A 24,360-nucleotide genomic window follows, 5' to 3' on the forward strand; every position below is an offset into this window, starting at 1 on the left:
ATCTTTTGCATTTTTTTTTTCTCAAAACTTCCCTCAGTCTCCTCCACTTTTTCTTGTTTTTTTTTTTTTGTCATTTCCACTTGTTCGAACCGGCTTATTTGGGGGCGAGGGGAGAGGAAGGAAGGAAGGATGGGTCTGATCACGATACCCTACTGGTTCGTTTTTTTTTCCGCCATCATGCATCATGGAAGGAAGGTTCCAGAGGAAATGGGACGAATAGGGAAAGAGCAACTACATTATTACTCTTAGGCAACAAAGGAAGCAAGCAACAAGAGAACCAGCGAGCCAACAACTCAAGATTTCGTCAGTGCCTAATAATGTGCACTCCAATCTGTACCTCATTCTTTCTTTCCATGCTAATTAGGTTCTAAGAGCTATGTCGAATAATGAGCACCCGGCCATCGGCAGCTCAATAAAGTGACGAATAGACAAGCAAGAGTCCTCGGATGGACGGGCGAGACATAGAGATCTTGGTAGGAGAAATAGCTGGTAACATCCCATGCCAGTCACAGCTCGTTAACGGAAGCCGCTTATTGGGATTATCATCTACAAACTAGGGAAGCTACGATGTAGGTTCCAGTCCGCTTTTCTTATTCTGTCACAGCTGCTTATTGGTCACAACCACCTCCATCGATCAAAACTGTTGGATACATGTGAAAGGGGGACTTGAAGGATGAGTTGTTTCACAAATCAATATGCATTTCACTAGGGGGAAGATCTAGGTACCCGGTACTGGCATAGATCACCAGACCCCGATACAATGATTTGGAGGTTTGTGATCATGATGCTTTATGGCGACTGGGTCAATATAAACAGGCACACAACATATCATCAGCCTCGGATTTCCGAGAGTTCGAAAATATTGCTTCGTTGACTGTACACTCAGCTTTGTTACTTATCCGGTTACTAGTTACTTGTAGTTAGTCAGTTACCTGAGTGGCTACCCAGGTGCCCAACTGCCAAGTCAGGTATCTACCTCCATGGCTGCCTACTTAGCTAGGTACTTACTTATTTACTTACTTACACCTCCATTATCACTCCATCTATCCCAAGCCCAGCTATATCTTTTCGGTAGGATCCAATAGTATTAGGCTCCCAATCTAAACTCCGAGTCACTCCGTCTAATCACTCTAATTACTCTAATTACTCTAATCACTCTAATCACTCTGTTCACTTTGTTCACTCTGTCCACTGTACTCACTTCTGTCGCCCCAACCCACCTAAACACCTTTCGAACCGAAGCATCAATGTCTCACCTCTCTCTCTCCCTTGAGTCTTCCCCCCCGATTTCATGATCACCAATGTAAATAGGTACAAGTCCGTTGTTTTTCTCCGAGCCGCAGTCCCTGTTCTACAGTGTACATCGATACATGCGTTCGATTCGGGTATACATTCCACTAATAGCGGTAGTGTTGTCGTTGCTTTTTGCGGGTTAGAGATAACGAGTACTTCCTCCCTCCATGTCTCGAGTCGATCTTCGCCTGTTGTGTGGGTAGGGCTTACTATACTACCTGTCCTGGGGATATGGGGTAGGATAGGATAGGACAGGGTAGGGCAGGGTAAAGGTAGGGACTGGGGTTGGTAGGTAAGGAGAGTGACGGCTTGTGTAACTGTTTGCTATGACTAGGATACCTACGGAGTTGGACTACCGACCGACCGACCGACCGACCTGTTATCGACACTGACCGTGATGGTGATGGGGAGGATGTGTCCCAGGATCATGCATTGGTGATGAAATATCTGGGAAGTGGAAGTTAGGGCGGAATGGAAGTCAGGCGTTGGAATTGATAAGATGGGCGCGAATAGGTAGGTACGTGGTCAGTTAGAGAGAGAGGACCGGGGAGGTGCAAGTCGAGGAGCATATGGAGGTGATGGTGGTGATAAACGGCTGGAGGGCCATGAGGAACGGTGAGATGAGTGATAGGGTGGTGAGAAAGTGGTACTTTTCCTCGTAGAGAAATTTCACTAGCTTCTGGCTTTTCTGCTGATATTGAATATGGTATCAATGGTGTGTATTTCGTGGCTTTCGTCTCTGGGAGCCAACAGTCGTCCGCCTCCCTGAATACGCCGAGGCAGACTTCTTTGCTGTTTTAGTACTTCGACTTGGGATCAGCAAAGATTGGGCCGGTGTTCTTCTGCAACTCATCATACACCGATTTCCTCATGCCTGAGAGCTCAGCCCATTCCTTAGCAGCCAGCTTATACGTCTCCCTCTCCATCTTGGAAAGCCCGGGCTCGTCCAATCTCGTCTTGCAAAGGCGCTCCAGCTTTCCCGCCGCCTTCTCATCGCCGCCTTGCGCCGCTCTCTTGAATCGTAGCTCCGCCTCCTCATTCAAGAGCCGCATAGCCCCAATCAGAGCGTCCGTCGTCTCTAAACCTTTGTAGAAGTCAATAAAGGCACTCGACAACACGAGCTCTACTTCTTCCTCCTCCTCTCTCTCGCCCTTGAAACAGTCACTGATCTTCTCAGCCTCCATCTGCATCAGAACCGCAAGCGCATAATGTCCTTGCTCCACATCCAGCTCGTCAGCCGCGATCCGCAGCTCCTCAACGGCTTCGCTGATCTCCCCCATCATCGACAGCGCCATCCCCTTCCTGACGCGGTACATGCCCTCCCACGTCCAGTGCGGCACGCGCGCAGGTCGCTTGTCCAGCGGCAACAACTTGTCGAGCATCAGTCGCCTGCGCAGTGCGTACGCGCTGGTCTCTTTGCCGACCACCAGGCCCAGCATCGTCTCCTTCACGTCGCTGAAGAAGCTCAAGATCTTGACCAGGAACGGAAGTCTCTCACTCTTGCCGCCTTCCAAGGCGTGGGAGACAAGGGGCTCGACCTTGTACCTCCCCGGACTCCGCTTGTAGCCCTCCATGGCCTTGTTCAGGTACATCAGCGCGATCTCGGGCTTTTTGGGGTCCCACAGCTCGGCGGCCTTCCAGGTGCAGGCATTGGCGTCATTCTTGTTCAGCAGCTCCTGGTACTTGGTCTGGATGTAGCGGTACGTCTCGCTTTTGGGGTCGCGGCGGCGGGCGATCGCCTCAAAGTAGCGGTACATGGTCAGGATGGCGGGCGGGTAGTTGAGCGTGGACAGCATGTGCAAGATGTGCATGCCCATCTGCCAAAAGGCCGGCACCTCAAAGTGCGGGTGGACGAGCAGGAAGGCGCAGTAGTAGAGGCGCGAGATAGGGAAGTAGTCCTCGCGCATCATGCGCGTCTTCCAGGTCGACTCGTGCTTGACGGCCACGACCATGTAGGCGAGGACAGTCTCAAGGCAATCTTGCGCTCTCAGGTTGGGCGTCTGGAGATGGTTGACGAGGAACTCCCATTGTTCGAGGGTGGGACCTTGGTACTCTTCGAAATAGCGACCCGTTTCAGCTCTTCTCCGCTGCATTTTGGCGGCTTTGGCGTAGGAACATCGTTGCTGTGATGACGCTTGGCCATGGCTACTTGGCGAGCTCCATGAGGATGATTGGGGAGATGGTATCGACGGCCGTACATGATGAAGCGCAACGGGCGACACTGGTTGTAGGGATGAAAGGCGACATGTTTGCCGCACCAGAGCCCGGGATCTGTGCATGACGGGTTTTAAAGGGGTTGTGAGCCTGGAGCTCACTTCGACCGATGAGTTGAAGGAGATAAAGTGAGGTTGAAGTGTGGTGGAGAATATGCTCTGGGACTGTTGATGTTCGGGTACCTAGCTGTTAGTGCATCCGGTAGTACCGTACCTTGCCTCTTAGAGATGCTTTGCTTTGGTCTTCAGGCCCAACGCAAAGAGGGTATCAAATCATAATGGTAAATTGGATAGCTCAATAATCTGTAATCGTGGGAGATATAAAAAGATGCCATTTCTGCCATCTCGAACAGTTATAGGCTCCCAGTCACAACAATGAAGTACAGCGAAGCAGGTAGCGCTGCGAGCGAAATTGTTAGTGCTCCTCAACGTTGGATTTAGTGTTGTCTAGTGTAGTGTACACCTCCGCAGGGGGGGTGTGCTAAATGCAGGAAGTGGGTCAGGAACCGCAAGCACTCAGGAATTGAACCAATCAGGAAATTCAGCGATTGCCTGCCCCAGTTGCCAGACCCTGGTCGGCCAAAAAAAGTGTGAATTGGAGAAAGTTCAAACCTTCGAATTGCGAACCCTTTTGGTCCCTTCACTTGAGATTCCCGTCCTGTCTTCATATCGCCTCATTCAAATCACTCAATCTTCGGTTTTCCTAAGAACTGAAATATTAGTTCACATACAGTTCTTAACAAGAAAGTTGGTTTTTCAAAAAGCTATTGAAAAATCTTGCCACGGCGCATCATCAAAAATGGCACCAAGGACTCGAGGCCAAGTAGCAAGGGAGAACTCCCCCGAAAAGGCTGCTGCTGCCACTCCCGCAAAGGCATCTCGTTCAACAAAGGCTGCGGCCAAGAAGAACACCCCCAGGAAGACTGCCCTGAAGAGGGCCGCTGAGATTGTAGAGACTGAGCAGGTGGAGGTTGAAAGCACGGTTCAGACACCCTTGAAGGAGTCATCGACAGAAACATCCGTTTCGGCCAGGAGTATCAAACGTGTCGAGATCGAGATCCCCATTCCCACATCAACCGCCAAGGCCCAGGACCCTGATACGACAATGGAGGGGGAATCGCAACTGTTCCAGACCCCGACCGAGCAGCCGCGGGGAAAGCGTATCACGTTCGACGACAGTGAGCAGGAGGAGTTTGTCACGCCAAGAGAAGCACCGGATGTCAACCCGTTGGAAGAGAGGCTGAATGAGAAGAAGGAACAGCAGGGGCAAAGTGAGGAGGATTCGGAAGAGGAGGACAGTGACGATGAAGCTCCTGAAGCGGTCTCTACCCATGCGGCTCAGGCCAAGTCTTTGGAGGCTGAGAAGGCTGCTCAAAAAGCTGCCGAGCAGTAAGTCACAATGCGGAACCGTGAAACATGACGCGCTTCAAGCATGATTCTGACAACTACTACAGGCAAGCTGCTGCGGAGAAGAAGAGACGCCAAGAGCGTGATGCCATTCTCAAGGAGCAAGCAAAGTCCAAGAAGCGCGCCGCCAAGAAGGTTGAGCAACCGAGCGAGGATGAAGCCGAGTCAGAGTCTGAAGAGGATGCTGCGGGAGCACTGGCCGAGAAGAGGAAGCGGGAGATTCCGAAATTGCTCCCCCTTGAGCTTTTGGAGTCCGACGACGAAGACGACGAGGTTCCCCGGAGGTCAGATTCAGCCGAAGGAGCCAAGAGGAGAAAGGTTGTCCGTGAGGCCAAGGGTCCCAAGGACGAGAAGGTCGGTTCGACAGTGTTCAGAGTTGTGCCGAACAACACAAACCAGAGCCTGGCGCCCAAGGTGAAGAGGCAAGCGTTGAACCTCAAGGAAACCCTCCTGCTCCGAAACAGGAAGCCGCAAGTAAAGGGCGGGTTTTTTAGGCGGTAATGTGCAGATCGTGAGGGAGAACCGAGGAAGTGAAAGGACGAGGCGGACAATTTACACGTGTACACGATATCTCATTTCGCTGGTGATCAACAATACCTAGCTCACCCAGAGCCGAACGGACGAGCGGACAGGAAGTTGACACAACAAACACTCCAGCGTCATTAGTCGGACGCAGGTACAGCGATCCACAACTGGATGGAGATATGACGACACAAGGGTCCCAGTTAATGATACCAAACCAGCAAAAAGTAAACACACCTACCTTTAGCCGAGTCCCGTCTTCTTGAGAATTGTTTCGTGAAAGTGGTGTCATTTGCTTTCGAACAAAAAGCATTATGAGATATGCTGAGAAGTGGTGTCATATGATGTAGTGTAGAGGAGGACTTGCAGCTTGGAACCACCATTGACAATCGGACCTTCTCGCAACTGGATCCCACCCGCCAAGCAACCATTCACACACGAAAACCTCGAGGGACAACAACCAGCTCCGGGTCGGGAATCGCAATGTGTGACAGGCTCACTCCGTCTGGTGCCCCCGAACTGCCTCTGGGTCTGCAGATGATAATCCACTTTTACGTCTGATGCCTCCGCCCTAGTGTAGTAGCTAGTCTTCTGAGTCCCGACCACCCCTCCTCCAGCGGTACACTACATAGAGGTACCCTATCCCCACTTCGTCCTGTCCCATCTCGAGCTCTGTTTCCAACTTCCACTCCAACAACAACAACAACATCATCATCACAACTTTGCCATCTGCTTCTGTTTCCAGCAACCCCCTAGATACCCCCTTTTTCAGTACTACCAAACAAACAAATCGCCCAAAATGGCTCGCAAGTTCTTCGTCGGCGGCAACTTCAAGATGTGCGTTAATTCCCTTCCCAGAGCTGAGAGGAGCTTTCCCCAACACTTTTACCCCGCCATTACCATCATCATCGCACCCCGTCATATGCCACCAAAACCCCGCGGTAATGACTCGGCCAGCTAACTAAACAAACCCCTATTTCCAGGAACGGGACCCGTAAGGATCTCAAGGCCATCGTTGACAACCTTAACAACGCCCAATTGGACCCTAACGCCGGTATGTCTGCAACGCCAGAACAAAGAAAACAAAACAGGGTGGAATTAGCAGTACAATGCTCAAATGCTGACCAGAACATAAACAGAGGTCGTGATCGCCCCTCCCGCTCTCTACCTTGACTTCGTCAAGCAGAACCTCCAGAAGCCCAACGTTGAGGTTGCCGCCCAGAACGTCTTCAACAAGCCCAACGGCGCCTTCACCGGCGAGATCAGCGCCACGCAGCTCCTGGATCTCGGCGTCAAGTGGGTCATTCTCGGCCACTCTGAGCGCCGCAACGAGCTCGGCGAGTCGGACGAGTTCATTGCCTCCAAGACCAAGTACGCCCTCGACAACGGCATCTCGGTCATCTGGTGCTGCGGTGAGTCCAAGGACACGCGCCAGGCCGGCGAGACCATCAAGTTCGTCGAGAACCAGCTCGCCGCTCTCGCCAAGGAGATCAACGACTGGAAGAACGTCGTTATCGCCTACGAGCCCATCTGGGCCATTGGCACCGGCCTCGTCGCCACCAAGGAGCAGGCCCAGGAGGTTCACGCCGCCATCCGCAGCTGGCTCAAGCAGAACGTCAGCGACAAGGTTGCTGAGGAGACTCGCATCCTCTACGGTGGCTCTGTCAACGCCAAGAACTGCAAGGACCTTGCCAAGGAGCAGGACATTGACGGTTTCCTTGTTGGCGGTGCCAGCTTGAAGCCCGAGTGTAAGTACCTGCCATTGTTGCAACGAGAGGAAGAAAGATGGCTAACATGATATGATACAGTCGTCGACATCATCAACGCCAACCTGTAAATTACTTGCCCATAAAAGTTATAGCTTTGTAACAGCCGCACTTATATAGGCTGGGAAATGGTGTTGAGGACACGGCGAAAATATAAAAAAGTTAAATGTCCTGATTTTGTTCGGTTCGGGATTGAAGAATGTAGTTTCGCTTCCTGTAGCCCGTTCATGACTTTTGTGACACCAGACACCGCAACTCTGCGGCTCCTCCGTTCGCTCTTAGATGTTCGTCCCAAGATCCAATATCAACAGTCAACCACCAAGCACCAGAAGATAATGTCTGATTCTTTGGAACTGGGGCAACTCATCATGGGAACTCGATAGCTCTGGAAGGACTTGATCACAACCATGTAGCCAAACCGAAACCCTTGATACATCCAGAAACCCTTTTCATGTCCTTAATTCATATTCATACATTGAACATGGTATATACAATCCACCTGGTACTGAACCGAGCCAACACCGGTCAAGCATCAGTCCAGTCCAGCACCAATCCAATCCAGCACCAGCACCTGCTCCTCCCAACCAACCAACCCTCTTTATACAGCCATACCCTGCCCATGGTAAGGCGACCAGACGCCTCTCACACTGGGGTTCGTGCTGGTGACGGGCTTCTTGAACTTCTGGGGCTTCTCGCCGCTCGCGTCGCGGAGGAGCTCAGCCTTCTTGAGGACCTCGAGCGGCTCCATGTTGCGCACGCAAATGGCCTTGGTGCGCCCGTTGATGTAGTGGCCCATGAGGATCGGGTGCTTGGCGGGCCGGGGAGAGACGACAAACTCGATTTGCGGGTTGGCGGCGGCGAATTTGGGGAGGAGGGATTTGATGAAGCCGCTGGAGGAAAGAAGTGTTAGTGAAAGGGTCTGTCTGCAGAGGTCGCGAAGGGAGACTGGAGGGAGGGAGGGAGGGAAGAGAAAAAGGGCATGTAGTGGTGGATGGTCGGGGACGGCGGTATGGTCTCGAGATGTTGGGAGGATGTCGGTTTGGTTGAAGGTGTAGAGGTATCGGTCGGTATTTGCGGAGGGTCTTCGATCGGGAATGAGGTTACGATGTCTATATTCGAAGAATCCTAAACGTACTTCATGCCCCGGGAGCTGCCGGCCCAGTCACTGTAGTGGATGTCCAACTTCTTGCACTGCAAGACGAATGCGCCGACGCCATTCTAGATACAAAACAATCAACGATTAGCATTTTTTTTTTTTCTTCTGATTAAACTGTTTAATTGCTCAGGCTGTGGTCTAACTTACACGGCCGGCAGAGGAGATCTGCGTCAATGCTTTTACCGTCATTGTTGTGATGCTCTTCTTCTTCTTCGCCGCCGTCCTCGCCTTGCAACAAGTCCGAGTCCACCAGGGTTCATGATCCGGAGGGCGGGTGCGACTTGAACTTCTGCCAGACTCCCGCCCCGTCGCGCGCCGGCACGGCACTGGGGGGGGGACCCGCCCAACTGCAAAAGCGGTCGGCAGAATTTCACGCGATTGCACTCCTCCTTGGGTGTGTGCGTAGTGATAAGACGAAGCCGCACGGTCCCTCTTTCGCACTCCGTCGGTGGTCAAGCGCGAGAGCTGCCCAGCAAGAGCTCCAGTCGCTGCGAGGCTGCCAGGCAGTGGACGACACAACAACAGGCAGGGCCCTTTGCTGCTCCCGCCTCCCACCCTCTCTCTCTCTCTTCAGCTGTCCAAGCAAAGTCGCGAAAATGCGGTTTTGACCTTTCTCGCAAACCGACAACACCACATTATCGTCATCACAAGAATTGGCAAACAGTAACAGCGTTAAGCCTTATTGAACTGTTCTCGCCCGGCTTTCCGAACAGTGGATAAAACGACAGACGACCTACATTTCCTGGTTTCCGACATATCGATTTTATAATTCGACGACAGATAAGATCAACAAAAACACCACTTGACCAGCTACAACAGCGACAACGTGAAGCGACAATGACAGACCGGCTCCCGCCTAACCTCCTCGCACTCTTCGCGCCCCGGCCACCTCTGCGCTGGGTGCCGCCCTGCGATGTTGCTCCCGAAGAGCGCAAGTCGGCCTTCGTCACCCCCGTTGCCGACTTCCTTCCTGCCATGCAGGCCTACGAGCAAGAATACGAGTACCATCCCACCGAGAGCTGGCTGGAGGCGCGCGACCGCAAGAAGCGCGAGAAGAAGGAAGCTTTGGAGAAGCTGTTGACCGAGGGTCCCAAGAATTGTACGCGGCAAACCCCCAACGTTGCGCGCAGTTGTACTCGCTACTCCTTTACTTGATCATTATCTTGCTGTCATGCGGCTTGCTAACCGATGGCGTTTATCTGTAGACAACCCCAATGACGATCCCAACATCAGAGGAGATGCTTTCAAGACGTTGATAGTGGCGCGTCTTGACTACCGTGCTGATGAACAGGATCTCGAGCGCGAGTTCAGCCGCTACGGTCCCATCGAGCGTGTGAGTTTGCCAACCCCCCCCTCCTATATCATGATTACACAGCTATGTGTGTGTTAATTGACAAGAACTGACACCAAAAAACAGATCCGTATCATCAGAGATACCCACGCCGATGAGAACCCAAACAAGAAGAAAAAGCCCCATCGTGGCTATGCTTTTGTCGTTTTCGAACGCGAAAAGGACATGAGAGGTAATGACCAGCCCCCCTTGACCCCCCCTCTTCTTGACATTCAACCAGCACACACAGACAAGGAAACGCCCGCTGTCGGTGCTTTCTCTAAGCCCACAACCAGGACTCGAATGGCCCTCAAGCTTGCCTGTCCTGCGGAAACTTTTTCGTCTTCCCTCTATCCATTCATCTTCCACGTCGTATACCTTGAAAGGTAGTATTGTTTCTTCATGGTAAGGCCTTACTGACACCTGCGCCTGTGGCGCATGCGCAATCCAGCTGCTCTAGATGGCTGTGATGGCGCCCGTATTAAGGATCGCCGCATCAAGGTCGATGTAGAGCGAGGCCGCACGGTCAAGGGATGGAAACCTCGTCGTCTCGGTGGCGGTCTTGGTGGTCGTGGCTACACCAAGGCAATGCCTGCTAGGCCCATGGGTCCTGGTGGATTCGGCGGCCCCGGTGGCTTCCGCGGTGGTGGTTTCGGTGGCGGATTTAGAGGACGCGACCGCGGCTTCAGGGGTGGTGGCGGCCCCGGCGGCGGCTTTGGAGGCGGTGATCGCTTCGGTGGACGTAGCGGTGGCGGCGGTTTTGGCGGCGGACGTGACGGCGGCCGTGGCTTCAGCGGCCCAGGTGGCAGCAGTTTCTCGCCTCCGTCGAATGCTCCCAATGGCCCCGGTGGTGGCTTCGGCGGCCGTGACCGTGACAGTCATCGTGACAGGGACCGCGATCGCGACAGCCGCAGGGACGGTCCTAGCGGAAGCAGCGGTGGGTACGGTGGGCGTGATGGCGGTCGCTCATATGATGACAGATCTGGCGGCGGAGGTTTCCGCGGCGGCGAACGCAACGCTCGGCAGACTGGCAGCAACATGGAGCCCATCAGGCCTAGAGAACCCGGAGCCCCAAGGGAATCCAGAGATGGTGGGTATCACGGTGGCCGCGACTACGACAGGCCCAGAGATCACGACGACTCATCCAGGAAACGCGGGTACGACGGCGGATACGAAGACCCCAGAAAGTTGCGGCGCTACTAGACATGATGGTTGCGAAACAGCATTGACAGACCTCCTAAGCAACAACAACATACTGGTCCGGTTTGTCTCGTGGTGGGTATCATCAGCCCCCTCTCACTGCTCTCAAGTTTCCACTCAGTATTATTCTTCCCTTTTCCTTCGACGATAAGGGTAAGCCACGATGATCACTTCTCACGTGTCATACTTGACTATGGACCGTGTCAACTATCCACGACCAGAAGAATAGTGGGAGGTATCCATATTCGAGACACTTGGTCGTCCAAAGCGGATGTGATTATCTTTTCCGGTGGCTAAGGTAACCGCGTCATAGCGATTCAAAGAGCAATGGTTTGCATGCTCATCAGCCCAAGTCCGAATGGCAATCCGTCCGGCCTTCCGTTCAATCAGTCTATCAGTCACATCAGTCCAAAGACAACTGGAGGACTAGAATCCCAGGTGGCACTGGTGAGAGATTTCGTCAACGCATGCACGGTGGTGTGGCGCCCGTCGCATACAACCTTGGCAACTTAGGACAGTACACTCAAAAGCGTTTCGCCATTGTCTTTTCGGGAGTAACAAGACATCAATCAGCATCCGTTGCAGGAAGGTAAAATCGAGGTAAAAAAGAACGAAAGCCAGTTGCTTTCCGCGCTTTCGATCCTATGTCCTCTCGCCTTTTTCTCTTTTTTTTTTTCTCTCACTTGTATCATATCAAGTTTTTGTTTAGCCCGTGTACTGTTGAATCAAAACAAAGGAGTAAAAGCACGGGTGGGTAGGTAGGAAAAGAACCAAAATGACATTGTTAGCGTAAAAGGTATGAAGTTGGTAAGCTTTTCGTTGTAGATTTGGATTTCTGAACTGTAGCATCATCATGTTTGGCTCTCTGAGTCCCAACCATTTTGAGAAGTGGGCGGCGTACTTGCTGGGTGTAGAGCGAGAAAGATGATCGAGGCACCTCTAGCATAATCCCGGAGCACAACCAGAAAACTTGTGCGTTTGTCAAACTTCGAGTAAGGAATGACAACTGACGGGTTTCGAAACTTGGTCGTGTTCTTTGAGTTTCGGCTCATGAATACCTACCTCTTGGTAGTCCACCCGAACTCTATAGGCACGAGTAGTCTCGATGTCTTTACTTTCTCGTTTTGCTCTCCCGACTTCATGAAAATTCAGGCCAGCCCCATCCATCACAGCTGATATTATCGTCGATGGTCGCATTCGTAAGTATCCTGCCGGGAGCTATTTCACCATGCTGTAAATAGCAACGACAAGTTTGGAACCTGCACCAATCCCAACCCAAACGAAAGGGAAGCCTGTAACCATCCTCGGTACCCACCACGCAAGTGGAAAAATACCGGACCAGGTCTGTTCGAGCCAAGATGCTCACAACCACAAGTTTCTTTTCACACAGTAGCAAAAACGTATCAACAACAACTGTTTTCAAGACATTCAAAGTCAAAACGGGCCGTCTCAAAGTATGATACGTAGGTAGGGTGGATAAAGAAGAAGGACGAAAACAATAAACTGACGAAAAAAAGAGGAAGAAGTGTGTTTCATTTGATCGTTATCACTCGGATACCGGGAGTCGAACTAACCCGAACCCGTGGCTGTTGAGAAATGCACACAATTATTATTGTTTTTGTAAGGAGGAGGAGGATGGGGAGGAAAGTGAGAGTCAACGACGATGTTACCGATACAGCGTGTCCGATTTTGGAGAAAAAGAGAGAAAAAGGGAGAGGGGGAAAGAGGGGAGATGGGGTTATGAACTTGTAATACACTAGGAGTTCCTCACTTCAGCTACATAGCTGTAGCTCTTCACCTCGCCGACCTGTATGAACTTCTGAAGAGCCGGTAGGTAAGAAAGTATCATAGATATTACCTTGAGGTATCTACTCTGAACGCAATGGCTTGGGCTAGGGGGCACATTGACCGACTCCGGGATATTCTTCAAGGGATAGACGAGGTTCTGTTTCGTTGCTGGGTGTCACCAGATCCTGTAACACCCAATAGCCACATATGGTCACCACTGAAGAAAAAATTAACCGTGTTCACAGCAGAAAGTGAGTTATACAGCCCATTTATTTTGCGAGCTTTTCATATGCCTGTCCCTTTTCTCTCTAAAGACGCCTGGTAATACATAAACTAAGATGACCGGTTGTTTTATGTTCCCCAAAAGAAGAAGTTCCATACAAAGATGGTATCATCGTAAACCTTTCCCTATGTAAAAACACGGAAACAAGCCAAGTAGTAAAAAACGAGAAATAATGACGTTTGCAAAAATTTGACCGGTCCCCTCCCCACACCCTCTTGTTGGGTCCCTCGATGTTGCGTTGTTGTGGTGGGGGTTCCCCTTCTCGCACGGCAGATTTTTTATATCATGGACCTTTCCAACCGCTTCGTCAAGTGCAACCACATACACACCGTCCCTCTTTTCAGGGTATCATTCATGAACACATCCCTTACTCGTCATCCTCCTCCATCTCCTCAGCACCAGCCTCACCAGGCTTCTCCAACTCGGTAACCTCCCCGCTCGCCGCGCTCCAGTACGCCAGCAGCTTGACGCGGAACTCGCTCAAGCAGATGCTGAACAGCTTCAGCAGCCTCGTCTGCCTGGAATCCAGCGTCTCGCCCTCCTTGCAGATAACGTAGTCGTCGCCCTCGCCGGCCTCGTCGCCCAGGCAGACCTTGCCCTTGACCATGCGGGTGGGCATGCCCAGGCGGCGGAGCTCGGGCTCGAGCGTGTGGGAGACGGGCACGTCGTGCTCGGCGGGGACCTCGCCACCGGTCGAGTACAAGGGACCGGAGGGGATGGTGATGGTTCGCGTGGCGACGGAGCCGGCGCGCGCAAAGTCGACTTGTGTCAGGTTGACGAAGTAGTCCTTGATTTCCGAGGGGTCGCGGTTGGTGAAGATGAGGCCGACGGAGCCGGACAGGTACTTGGAGAGCTTGTCGAGCCCGTCGGCTTGGGCGTCCTCGGGGGTGGTGCCGAGGGCGCGGGCGGTGAGCTTGGTCTTGCCGAAGAAGATGCTGTAGTACGGGAAGAAGAAGAAGTCTTTGGTTAGTGATTGCGACTGCGATTGCGATGGAATTCGGTTACTGGGGAGTAGGAAGAAGGTAGAAGATAACATACCGGCAGTCATTCAGCTCCTTTCTGACATCCTTGAGGTAGTTGTTGCGCATGTTATCGATGCTGAAGACGAAGCAGTGCTGGTAGTTGGGGATGCATTCTCGGATGTTCTCAAAGAGCTTCTCCTTTTGTTCGCGGTTCTTCTTGGTGACCTGGGTGAGGTTGTACACCTTCGCTCTCTTGGACTTGGGCATCTTGACGGTATGTGTGGGTGGTTATGGATGTAAAGATTACAAGAGATGAAGCGCACAATAACAATGCCGATATAGAGACAGAACGGTGGCAAAGAAAAGATGGTTGCGGGTGGTGTAGATGCTTTTGGTTATGACAACTACCCAAATGAATCAAGAGTGGAAGTGGAATGGAATCAGAATCACCAATTGATACGCAGGCGATTCAGACAGACAGGACGGGAGCCTCTGCCGTGCCGGCGGTGCTGTGGTGCAGTCGCCTATCGCTGACTTTTGTTTTTTTCTGCCGCGCGAAACTTTTGGGCGGTGAGCCATTGATAGGCTTTCCCCCACAATTGATTTTGGCAGGGCCCCACCCAAATGGACTGCGGCCAGCCTACCCCACCTTGAACTGTGCAGCCAGCATCCCTGTTGTTGTGTTTCCCCTGATGTGTCGACGTTGTTTGGAGATTCGTTTTTGATCGTTTCCTCTCGACTTTTGACATTTTCTTGACTTCTTCTATCGATTATCACGGTAGACATGATTGGAACTTACGCTGTTTTCCTTTTCCATGCCGCCAACAAACAATCATAGGTCTAATGGAAACGCGCACCTCGATAGTCGACAACTCACAAGACTCATCCTCTGTTGTCCTCGGGCCTATGTAGCTCGCCTCATTTGCGCCTGTTGTCTTAGCTTGTAGGCTTCGACATGGACATCAAAGCTCTTCCTGACGGGGTCGACCTGGGAATCACCATACCGGAAGCTTTCAAACAAGTTCAGTGGATCTAGCTCACTGTATTCCCGGAAAATTGAACAGTGTTAAAACAGCGCGGTTGCGTTATAGCCTTCGTCATGGGCTCACTTCCTCAGGTTTCACGAATGATGACTCCCTCCCGTTTGTCTGACGGATATCCGGGAGAAGGTGTGAGCTAATCTGGAGCAACCGGTATTGGCGTTTCGTCCCGCGGCTTCACAACGACGGTCAGGCCGTTGAAGACAAGACACCCGGTGGTTGCCATCAAACGACACGCCCGTGGACAGTACACGAATGTCAAGACAAAAAGAAGACGAGGTCCTCCTTTGATGTCAAGTGATGCTGCCAAGGGCACCCGAATTCATTGCGTGAGAAGATGAGGCGCTGTCGGGAACGCAACCGGCCACCGATGGACATGATGATTTGTCGCCGTGTGATGTCAAGCCAAGTGTAGGGCTTAGTGCAAATCCGGGGAACGGGTTAAAACAACATAGGTACGTACCGACTTGAATGGCACGCAGCTAATGAAAAGTGTCTTGGTTTGGGCGATAAGGTAAGACAGCAGATAAACAACCTCGCACTTGGTGCGCCAATCGGTCGTTTCCTCTCCGATTTAAGAAGAGTTTGGAAGCTGCCAGAGAACTAAAGTCCCCCCAATCTTGACGGCGAGAGGTCTTTTTGATAGGTCGGTGGGTTGCACGCCGTGTGAGCCCAGCCACGCGGCAACCGCAATTTGCCCAAGTATCCCTTACCATGAGCCCCCCATTTCGACTGCCGGATCCTCACTTGTGTTGCGTGACTCATTCGCCGCGAATATGGAAAGCTTTTACATATTCTAAAGGTGTACTGGTAGTGTACACTACAGAGCCGGCGGTGGGGCTCAGATTAAAGTTGAAGTTGAACAGAGATTCGAGGCGCAGAACCATGTCAACAACCAGGTCCCCATGCCGGTGGCCTGGACCGTTTGGCCGATTGTTTGCTGGGCATGGAAAAGGCATCGGCCAGCAATGGGGACCGAACACCGACGATCCAGCAGACGGCAGCTTCTGGAATGTTTACAGCCAGCAGAGTATCGCTTATGATTGCCAGTCTGGGGTTGGCTTTGGCGATTCGGCGAAATTGGTAGCGGGTCGCATGCGGTGAACTTGGATGACCGAGTCCGAACACGTAGTGTAGTCATACGCGGAACCTGGTTGCCTGGCGAGAAAGGCTTCGGTGATGATTATGTTTCGGTGGTAGATCTGCATTTGTACTCCACCTGAGATGGCAGCTGCATAGGCCGCCTATGTATTTCATCTTGAATCATACACTAGAGGTACGCTACAGATTCAACCCTTAAAAATCTGTTAGTGAGAGACCAGCAACAGGCATGGGATATCGGCGGTTCTATTGGGTCAGAGCGAGCCAGATCTGGATTGAAGGTGTCCCACCACCCACACACATCGTACCCAAAACTCAGAGGAAGCTCTTTGCATGTACCGATTTAACGGACTTTTACAGGGGGCAAACTTCCCTTGCGTAAGACGCTCAGCCAAAGGCAATGCCATGCGTTTGAGACATAAGGCTTTGACACCGGAATAAGTGCAAAACGCACTGCGGGATGAACAATATGTTATGCAGCATCCGACCCCCTAAATAGTAGCCTCAACGCTAGATTAGATGAGGCATGGGGAAAGGATGGAATTCAGGGACCAGCAGCTCCACCTCGTCCAGCCAGGGGAAACTGGAGATACCTTAATGTTGTTGTTTACCATAGAGCCGACGAGTTTTTCTGTTACCTCCGGGATAGCCAGGCTTTATTCAGTGGGTCAGAGCCCCAGGGAAAGGGAGCCGATACGGGCCGTATAGAGAGAGACATGATTGGTGAAGCAGAGAGATGATGGAGGGCACTCAAGGTACCCATCGGTCGGTCGGGATCTTGACAGGGCCTATCGTCGGTTTGGGTTTGGTTGCTGTGCACACTAGCGTATGTACCTAGTGTAGGTATTGCCCGTCCCACGAAACTGGGGGCTCTCGGACTCTTGTATGATACCGCAGTGTACAGTATCTCCCGTCGGGGTGAGTTGGACGGGGAGGGTTGGGGGCACTTTCCTATTGCGGCCTGGCCGTCGGCGTATGTAATCGATTCAATCGATTCAGGTTCCTTCGACTTGTCACCGACACAGCCAAGAAGTGGTAATAATTACTTCTACCTGCTTCATCCCATCTCCTTGCCTGTTTTCTCTCCCTCCCCCTCTCTCTTATATAAGCCTTTATCCAGACACCGACGCTAGCCTCTCGAGGATCCCAATCCTTGGCTTCTGTCTTCCCTCCCTTCTCTGAATACATCGTGCCTCGTGGCTCCCCACCCCCACTTCACCTCGACAAAAAGTACGTACCAGGTACATCACCATCAAACGAAAGCTAGCCGAGTCGACAAGAGAGACGAGGCTTCAATATCATTCATCGACCACTCGATACCAGGCTCTTCCATCATATAGCCAAGCTCGCTTTACTTGGTCACTGCAGTTACTCCCCCGCAAAGCCCTGTCAACATGGCGGCGGGTAGCCTTTCCGAAAAGGAGGGAGAACCTTCGGCCCTCCCTGTCTCTAGCCATGGCGGTTCCACCAAGGGGGATACCATCCACAAACCCGATCCTCTTAGTCTCGAAAAGGCCGACACACAGGTCGTCTCGCCAAAGAAGTCGCTCGACGATGACCCCTACAAACACCTCCCCGAGAGGGAAGCCAAGATCCTCAAGGAGCAGGTCTTCACTCCCGACGTCAAGGTTGGCATTGCAACTCTCTACCGCTATGCCACGCGCAACGATCTGCTCATCATTGCTGTCTCGGCTATCTGCGCCATCGCTGCTGGTGCTGCCCTGCCGCTCATGACCGTCATCTTCGGTAACCTCCAGGGTACTTTCCAAAACTACTTCGCGGGGGTCACCACCTACGATGACTTCACCGACGAGTTGGCGCGCCTGGTCCTCTATTTTGTCTATCTGGCCATTGGCGAGTTTGTCACCATGTACATCACCACTGTCGGCTTCATCTATTCTGGAGAGCACATCAGTGGAAAGATTCGTGAGCACTACCTCGAGAGCTGCATGAGGCAAAACATTGGCTTCTTCGATAAGCTTGGCGCCGGTGAGGTCACCACGCGCATCACTGCCGACACCAACTTGATCCAGGAAGGCATTTCCGAAAAGGTCGGCTTGACGCTCCAGGCTCTTGCCACCTTCATTGCCGCCTTTGTTATTGGGTTCGTCAGCTTCTGGAAGCTTACCCTCATCCTCTTGAGTACCGTTGTCGCCTTGACCCTTGTCATGGGCGGTGGTTCTCAGTTCATCATCAAGTTCTCCAAGCAGAATATTGCTGCTTACGCCGAAGGTGGCTCGGTTGCCGATGAAGTGATCAGCAGTGTTCGCAATGCTATTGCTTTTGGCACTCAGGACCGCCTGGCTCGTCGGTACGATGCTCATCTTACTCGCGCCGAGCACTTTGGCTTCAGACTCAAGGGTTCCATTGGTGTCATGGTCGCCGGCATGATGACGGTGCTGTATCTGAACTATGGCTTGGCCTTCTGGCAGGGTTCCCGCTTCCTTCTTAGCGGCGACACCGAGCTCCGCAAGATCCTTACTGTTATGATGAGTGTGATGATAGGAGCTTTCAACCTCGGTAACATTGCCCCGAACCTGCAGGCTTTTGTCACCGCCTTGGGTGCTGCTGCTAAGATCTACAACACCATCGACCGTGAGTCTCCCATCGACTCCTCCAGCGAAGAGGGTGGCAAGCTCGAGAATGTCGTCGGTACCATCCGTTTGGAGAACATCAAGCATATCTACCCCTCCCGTCCTGATGTTGTTGTCATGGAGGACGTCAGCCTCGTTATCCCTGCTGGCAAGACCACTGCCCTTGTCGGAGCTTCGGGCAGTGGCAAGTCAACCATCGTTGGGTTGGTCGAAAGGTTCTATAAGCCCATTGAAGGAAAGGTTTACCTCGATGATGTCGATATTTCAACGCTCAATGTGCGTTGGTTGCGCCAGCAAATCGCCCTTGTGTCCCAGGAACCGACCCTCTTCGCTTGCACCATCTACGACAACATTCGCCATGGCTTGATCGGTACCAAGTGGGAGTCTGAGTCCGAGGAGCAGCAGCGCGAGCGTATCTATGAGGCTGCCCGAAAAGCCAACGCGCACGACTTTATTACCAGTCTTCCCGAGGGTTATGAGACCAATGTTGGCGAGCGTGGCTTCTTGCTCAGTGGTGGCCAGAAACAGCGTATTGCTATTGCCCGTGCTATCGTATCCGACCCCAAGATCCTGTTGCTCGATGAGGCCACTTCTGCTCTCGACACCAAGAGTGAAGGCGTCGTCCAGGCCGCTCTCGAAGTTGCCGCTGAAGGTCGTACTACTATCACGATTGCCCACCGCCTGTCTACCATCAAGGATGCCCACAATATCGTTGTCATGGCCCAGGGACGCATCGTCGAACAGGGCACCCACGCTGAATTGCTCGCGAAGCGTGGCGCTTACTACAGGCTCGTCACTGCCCAGGCTATTGCAGCTGTCAATGAGATGACGGCTGAAGAAGAGGCGGCGCTTGATCAGGAAGAGGAAGCGGCTCTTATTCGCAAGGCGACCCGGAACAGCCAAAAGGAAGGAGGAACTGCCGGCTATGTGGAGGATCCCGAAGATAACATCGCCGAAAAGTTGGACCGCAGCAAGTCGCAACAGAGCGTCAGTTCCGTTGCTATTGCCGCACGCAAGAAGGAAGAGCCCAAGGAGTACGGCCTGTGGACACTCATCAAGCTTATTGCTAGCTTTAACAAGAAGGAGTGGCACATGATGCTCGTTGGTATCTTCTTCTCGGCCATCTGCGGTGCTGGTAACCCTACTCAGGCTGTCTTCTTTGCCAAACTCATTAGCTCTCTGTAAGTTGCTGTCTCCCAGCTGTTTCTTTTGGCAAAATTGCTAACCGGTCATAGCTCTCGCCCCATTGTCAACGAAGAAATTAGAGCCTCCATCAAGTCGGATGCCTCCTTCTGGTGTCTGATGTACCTCATGCTTGCTCTTGTGCAGTGCCTCGCCTTCTCCGTCCAGGGCTGGCTCTTTGCCAAGTGCAGCGAACGTTTGATCCACAGAGTTCGCGACATGGCTTTCCGCTCCTTCCTTCGCCAGGATGTCGAGTTCTTTGACCGGGATGAAAACTCGGCGGGTGCGCTCACTTCGTTCCTAAGCACCGAAACCACGCACGTTGCCGGTCTGTCTGGTGTCACCCTCGGTACAATCATCATGGTTCTAACTACGCTCATTGCCGCTTGCACTGTCGCTTTGGCCTTGGGCTGGAAGCTTGCCCTTGTGTGCATTGCCACCATCCCCATCCTTCTCGGCTGTGGCTTCTATCGCTTCTGGATGATTGCTCACTATCAGCGCCGCGCCAAGAGCGCTTATGCTGGATCTGCCAGCTACGCTTCTGAGGCCATCACTGCCATGCGTACTGTCGCTTCCTTGACTCGTGAGCAGGACGTTCTTCAGCACTACAAGGACTCACTGGCCAAGCAACAGCATGCCAGCTTGATCTCGGTTCTCAAGTCCAGTCTTTTGTTTGCTGCTTCCAACTCTCTTATGTTCCTTGCTTTTGCCTTGGGTTTCTGGTACGGTGGTACTCTGATTGCCAAGCACGAGTACGACATGTTTACGTTCTTCATTGTGTTTTCGTCGGTTATTTTTGGCGCCCAGTCTGCCGGTTCCGTCTTCAGCTTTGCTCCCGATATGGGCAAGGCCACCGAGGCCGCTCGTGACCTCAAGGAGCTCTTTGACCGCAAGCCGACTGTCGATACCTGGTCGAACGAAGGTGACTCGATCAAGCAGGTTGATGGTACCATTGAGTTCCGCGATGTTCATTTCCGCTACCCGACTAGGCCCGAGCAACCCGTCCTCCGCGGTCTCAACCTGTCCATCCAGCCTGGTCAATATGTCGCTCTTGTAGGAGCTTCTGGATGCGGCAAGTCCACGACCATTGCCCTTTTGGAAAGGTTCTATGACCCTCTTAGCGGTGGAATCTTTATCGACGGACGCGAAATCAGCAGCCTCAACGTCAACGAATACCGCAGCTTTATTGCCCTCGTCTCACAGGAACCGACTTTGTACCAGGGTACCGTCCGCGAGAACATCATCCTCGGAGCCAACAACGACGTGACGGACGAGCAGATCAAGTTCGCCTGCCAGGAAGCCAACATTTACGACTTTATCATGTCTCTCCCCGATGGCATGAACACTTTGGTCGGTTCCAAGGGTGCATTGCTCTCGGGTGGCCAGAAGCAGCGTATCGCTATCGCCCGCGCGCTGATCCGCGATCCCAAGATTCTGTTGCTTGATGAGGCGACGTCGGCTCTGGACTCTGAGTCGGAGCACGTTGTGCAGGCGGCGTTGGATAAGGCTGCCAAGGGTAGAACTACCATTGCGGTTGCGCATCGTCTCAGCACGATTCAGAAGGCGGACATCATCTACGTGTTTGACCAGGGCAGGATTGTTGAGCAGGGAACGCATTCGGAGTTAATGAAGAAGAATGGCAGGTATGCAGAGTTGGTTAACCTGCAGAGTCTGGAGAAGCATTAAGCGGGGATGAAGACCAAAAAGTTGAAAAGTTTATTTTTTTATTTTTTTGCATTTGGCAAGGCGTTATATTAGAGGGATAATCTCACCACTCTATTGTGGAAGATGCTGGATTTGGTCATTTGAATTTTTATACATGGCAAGAATGAGGTCAGTTGGGATATATCAGAGCTGACAATATCTTCAGCGATGGGAGACACGACTGGCGGATTGTTGCACATGTTAGACGATACCACTGTATGTACGTACGTATTATTAATGGCTAGTATGGTTGATGGATGAGGGGGATGTTGAAAAAGAATAGAGGTAGACACCAACTCACATTATATCAACATCTTTTGGTGTTACAATAACACACGAAGCCTGTGTTTGAGTAAGCGATGCGAAAGACGCCTGTGAATGTCTCCGAATCCCATGTTACAAGTATTAACACCTGATCATACATTTACCAGCGAAAACTGTTATAAGCACTCGTGATTGCCACCACCATCTCCCTAAGAGCGGGGCAAGTTCCCCCTTAGTGTAGACCTGTCACTTTAGCGCTGTGGGACCCGCCCAGTAGCCGCCATTACCGCCACTTTGGGTCGCTTTGCTCCACCTACTGTCACTGAGGAGGGGTCACCAGGGGCCGCGGGGGCAACGTCATGGGGTTTCTTTCATCTTTCCATTCCCGCTTTCCATCGGTTCCTTTTCGTTACTTAAGTCGCCATTGTGAGTCTAGACTTGTTCCTTTTTTACACACAGCCTCATTCACAAACGGGGTGGACAAGTGTCCTTTTGTAGCGGTGGTATTGTATGGTGCTGCACTCGAACGGATTTCAACCGATTCATATGCAAGTCCGAGTGCGACTTGAGACGCTCAGACCCTTGCTCGCATCGATCATTTCATATTTGACTGGACGACATTCTCCCTCTTACATCTTCCTCGCAGCATCGCCTACATATACATACATACATATATTTGTCCCCTACCTACCTAAACTTGACATCAGCCCCAGGCTGGACTGGCTGGGCATCAACGCGGGTTTTTGTCATTCTTCCTTTTCGTTTATCGAGCACCAACAAACTCTGGCAGCTCGACACATCTACATACCTTTACTGTATCCGAGTCGCACCATTTTCGCCTGCTGTGAATATATATATATATACTACCTACTACCACTACGACTCCGCTCGACGTCTTTGTCAAGCAATCACTCTTCGCGCGCGTCGAATCTGGACTGGACTAGAAAACCCGACGACATTGATACTCTGCAACAGCGTCGAGGGATCAACCGAACCGAACCGAACTGAAACGAAGTACAACATCAATAACGATGCGCCTCCTCGATCCATCGTCATCGCTGGTGGGAGTAGCAGCGCTCCTCTTTTTATCTTCGCTACCCAACGGTCCCCGCGGTGCAGAAGCAGCAAAGTCTGGCAAAGCTAAGGATGCGGTTTTGCTTTCTAATGTATGTCTTTTCCTTCCTTTTCCCCTTCCCTTCTTCCCCTTTTCCCTTCCCCTCTCCCTCTCCCTCCCCTCTCCCTCTCCCTCTTTTTCCCCTCTTCCCATTCCCATCCCCATCCTCATCCCCATCCCCAGTACCAAAAAAGCTAACGAACCTAGATCCGCTCCCTAACCCTCCTTCCCAACTCCAAAACCACCGGCCGCCGCCTCCCCCCCATCCCCCAGTTAACATGCACCTCCTCCCGCACCCTCTGCGCCCTCGCCTCCCCGCACATCTCCCTGATGCGCTGCACCAACCAAGGACCCCGCTACGACAAAGAAGACATCCAATGGTCTTGCACCGTTCCTTCGCTACCTACCACTTTACAATTGGGGTCCACGGACGTGATTTGCGAAGGGTACGATGGACCAGACGACAACTATGTACTAAAGGGGAGTTGTGGGGTTGAGTATACCCTTGCGTTGACGGAGGAGGGGAGGAGGAAGTATGGACATGGACATGGCGGATGGGGTGGGGGAGACCAGGACGGAGAAGAAGGGGAAAATAAGTGGGCGGGGTATTTGTTTGGGGTGTTGTTTGTGGGTGTGTTGGGGTGGATCGTGTATAGTGCTTGTGTGCAGGCTGGGGTGAATCGAGGGGTTCCTGGGGCGGAGGGACAGAGGAGAGGTTGGGGAGGAGGAGGAGGAGGACCTGGGGGAGGAGGTGGAGGAGGGGATTGGAATGATCCGCCGCCACCGTATCCTGGATATGGCAACAAGCCGAGTGGAAGCCAGCAGCAATCGGGACAGCAACAGCAGCAGCAAGGATGGAGACCGGGGTTCTGGTCGGGACTAGCGGGTGGTGCGGCGGCTGGGTATCTAGCTGGACAGAGGGGGAGGGGGAGAGAAGAGTATGATCATCGCAATAGGGGGTATAACTACGGAAGCACATGGGGTTCGTCGTCGGGGTCGAGGAACAGGAGTTGGGGATCGTCTTCGTCACGGAGCTATTCGGGTGGCGATAACGGTGGCAGTTCGGGGACGACGACCCATGAAAGCACCGGGTTTGGATCGACGAGTCGCCGCTAAACATAAAGGGCTTGAGTGGATGAGTCATGCCACTGTTATATTCACGTACAGACACAACAAACGAAATATATACACGATGCAGAAAGGGTATCGACATAATGTTTGCGCGAGCGTATAATGATTCTTTGGAAATTATACAAAGGCTTGCTCTGAAAAACAAATCAGAGTTTAAATGGCTTTCATCTCCCGTCTCCATTCCATTCCATCCCATCCCATCCCATCCCATCCCGTTCCGTATCACACACAGACGCTATTCCCGTCATGTTCATGCTCCCATAGTGTTGTTGTACATCAAAGCAAATGGATGCTGATCGCCTACCCCCCC

At 52.3% G+C, this 24,360-nt stretch overlaps 8 protein-coding genes across 8 annotated transcripts; 5 read left to right on the forward strand and 3 right to left on the reverse strand.

The window, feature by feature from the left end:
- Nucleotides 1-1,922: 1,922 nt before the first annotated feature.
- Nucleotides 1,923-3,434, reverse strand: NEUTE1DRAFT_130015 (uncharacterized protein; the record flags this gene model as incomplete). Its single annotated transcript, XM_009853034.1, has 1 exon — nucleotides 1,923-3,434. One exon carries the CDS (start codon nucleotides 3,384-3,386, stop codon nucleotides 2,091-2,093), a length of 1,296 nt encoding a protein of 431 aa, XP_009851336.1.
- Nucleotides 3,435-4,305: 871 nt separating this feature from the next.
- NEUTE1DRAFT_82689 (uncharacterized protein) lies at nucleotides 4,306-5,843 on the forward strand (the record flags this gene model as incomplete). Its single annotated transcript, XM_009853035.1, has 2 exons — nucleotides 4,306-4,895; nucleotides 4,961-5,843. 2 exons carry the CDS (start codon nucleotides 4,306-4,308, stop codon nucleotides 5,412-5,414), a joined length of 1,044 nt encoding a protein of 347 aa, XP_009851337.1.
- Nucleotides 5,844-6,113: 270 nt separating this feature from the next.
- On the forward strand, nucleotides 6,114-7,513 carry NEUTE1DRAFT_117133 (Triosephosphate isomerase; the record flags this gene model as incomplete). Its single annotated transcript, XM_009853036.1, has 4 exons — nucleotides 6,114-6,272; nucleotides 6,419-6,489; nucleotides 6,575-7,183; nucleotides 7,244-7,513. The coding sequence occupies 4 exons, from the start codon at nucleotides 6,235-6,237 to the stop codon at nucleotides 7,270-7,272; spliced, it is 747 nt and encodes a 248-aa protein (XP_009851338.1).
- A 37-nt stretch (nucleotides 7,514-7,550) lies between these two features.
- On the reverse strand, nucleotides 7,551-8,575 carry NEUTE1DRAFT_117134 (uncharacterized protein; the record flags this gene model as incomplete). The annotated part of the gene is made up of 3 exons (XM_009853037.1): nucleotides 7,551-8,091; nucleotides 8,337-8,419; nucleotides 8,505-8,575. The coding sequence occupies 3 exons, from the start codon at nucleotides 8,544-8,546 to the stop codon at nucleotides 7,800-7,802; spliced, it is 417 nt and encodes a 138-aa protein (XP_009851339.1).
- A 538-nt stretch (nucleotides 8,576-9,113) lies between these two features.
- Nucleotides 9,114-11,504, forward strand: NEUTE1DRAFT_64015 (uncharacterized protein; the record flags this gene model as incomplete). The annotated part of the gene is made up of 4 exons (XM_009853038.1): nucleotides 9,114-9,456; nucleotides 9,563-9,690; nucleotides 9,775-9,880; nucleotides 10,139-11,504. The coding sequence occupies 4 exons, from the start codon at nucleotides 9,195-9,197 to the stop codon at nucleotides 10,888-10,890; spliced, it is 1,248 nt and encodes a 415-aa protein (XP_009851340.1).
- Nucleotides 11,505-12,962: 1,458 nt separating this feature from the next.
- NEUTE1DRAFT_82700 (uncharacterized protein) lies at nucleotides 12,963-14,300 on the reverse strand (the record flags this gene model as incomplete). Its single annotated transcript, XM_009853039.1, has 2 exons — nucleotides 12,963-13,893; nucleotides 13,997-14,300. 2 exons carry the CDS (start codon nucleotides 14,185-14,187, stop codon nucleotides 13,326-13,328), a joined length of 759 nt encoding a protein of 252 aa, XP_009851341.1.
- Nucleotides 14,301-17,455: 3,155 nt separating this feature from the next.
- NEUTE1DRAFT_122557 (uncharacterized protein) lies at nucleotides 17,456-21,572 on the forward strand (the record flags this gene model as incomplete). The annotated part of the gene is made up of 2 exons (XM_009853040.1): nucleotides 17,456-19,836; nucleotides 19,891-21,572. The coding sequence occupies 2 exons, from the start codon at nucleotides 17,456-17,458 to the stop codon at nucleotides 21,521-21,523; spliced, it is 4,014 nt and encodes a 1,337-aa protein (XP_009851342.1).
- Nucleotides 21,573-22,836: 1,264 nt separating this feature from the next.
- Nucleotides 22,837-24,035, forward strand: NEUTE1DRAFT_138023 (uncharacterized protein; the record flags this gene model as incomplete). The annotated part of the gene is made up of 2 exons (XM_009853041.1): nucleotides 22,837-22,971; nucleotides 23,127-24,035. The coding sequence occupies 2 exons, from the start codon at nucleotides 22,837-22,839 to the stop codon at nucleotides 24,033-24,035; spliced, it is 1,044 nt and encodes a 347-aa protein (XP_009851343.1).
- Nucleotides 24,036-24,360: the final 325 nt, after the last annotated feature.

The sequence above is a fragment of the Neurospora tetrasperma genome, assembly GCF_000213175.1.
Source record: "Neurospora tetrasperma FGSC 2508 unplaced genomic scaffold NEUTE1scaffold_3, whole genome shotgun sequence".
NCBI classification, from domain to species: domain Eukaryota; kingdom Fungi; phylum Ascomycota; class Sordariomycetes; order Sordariales; family Sordariaceae; genus Neurospora; species Neurospora tetrasperma.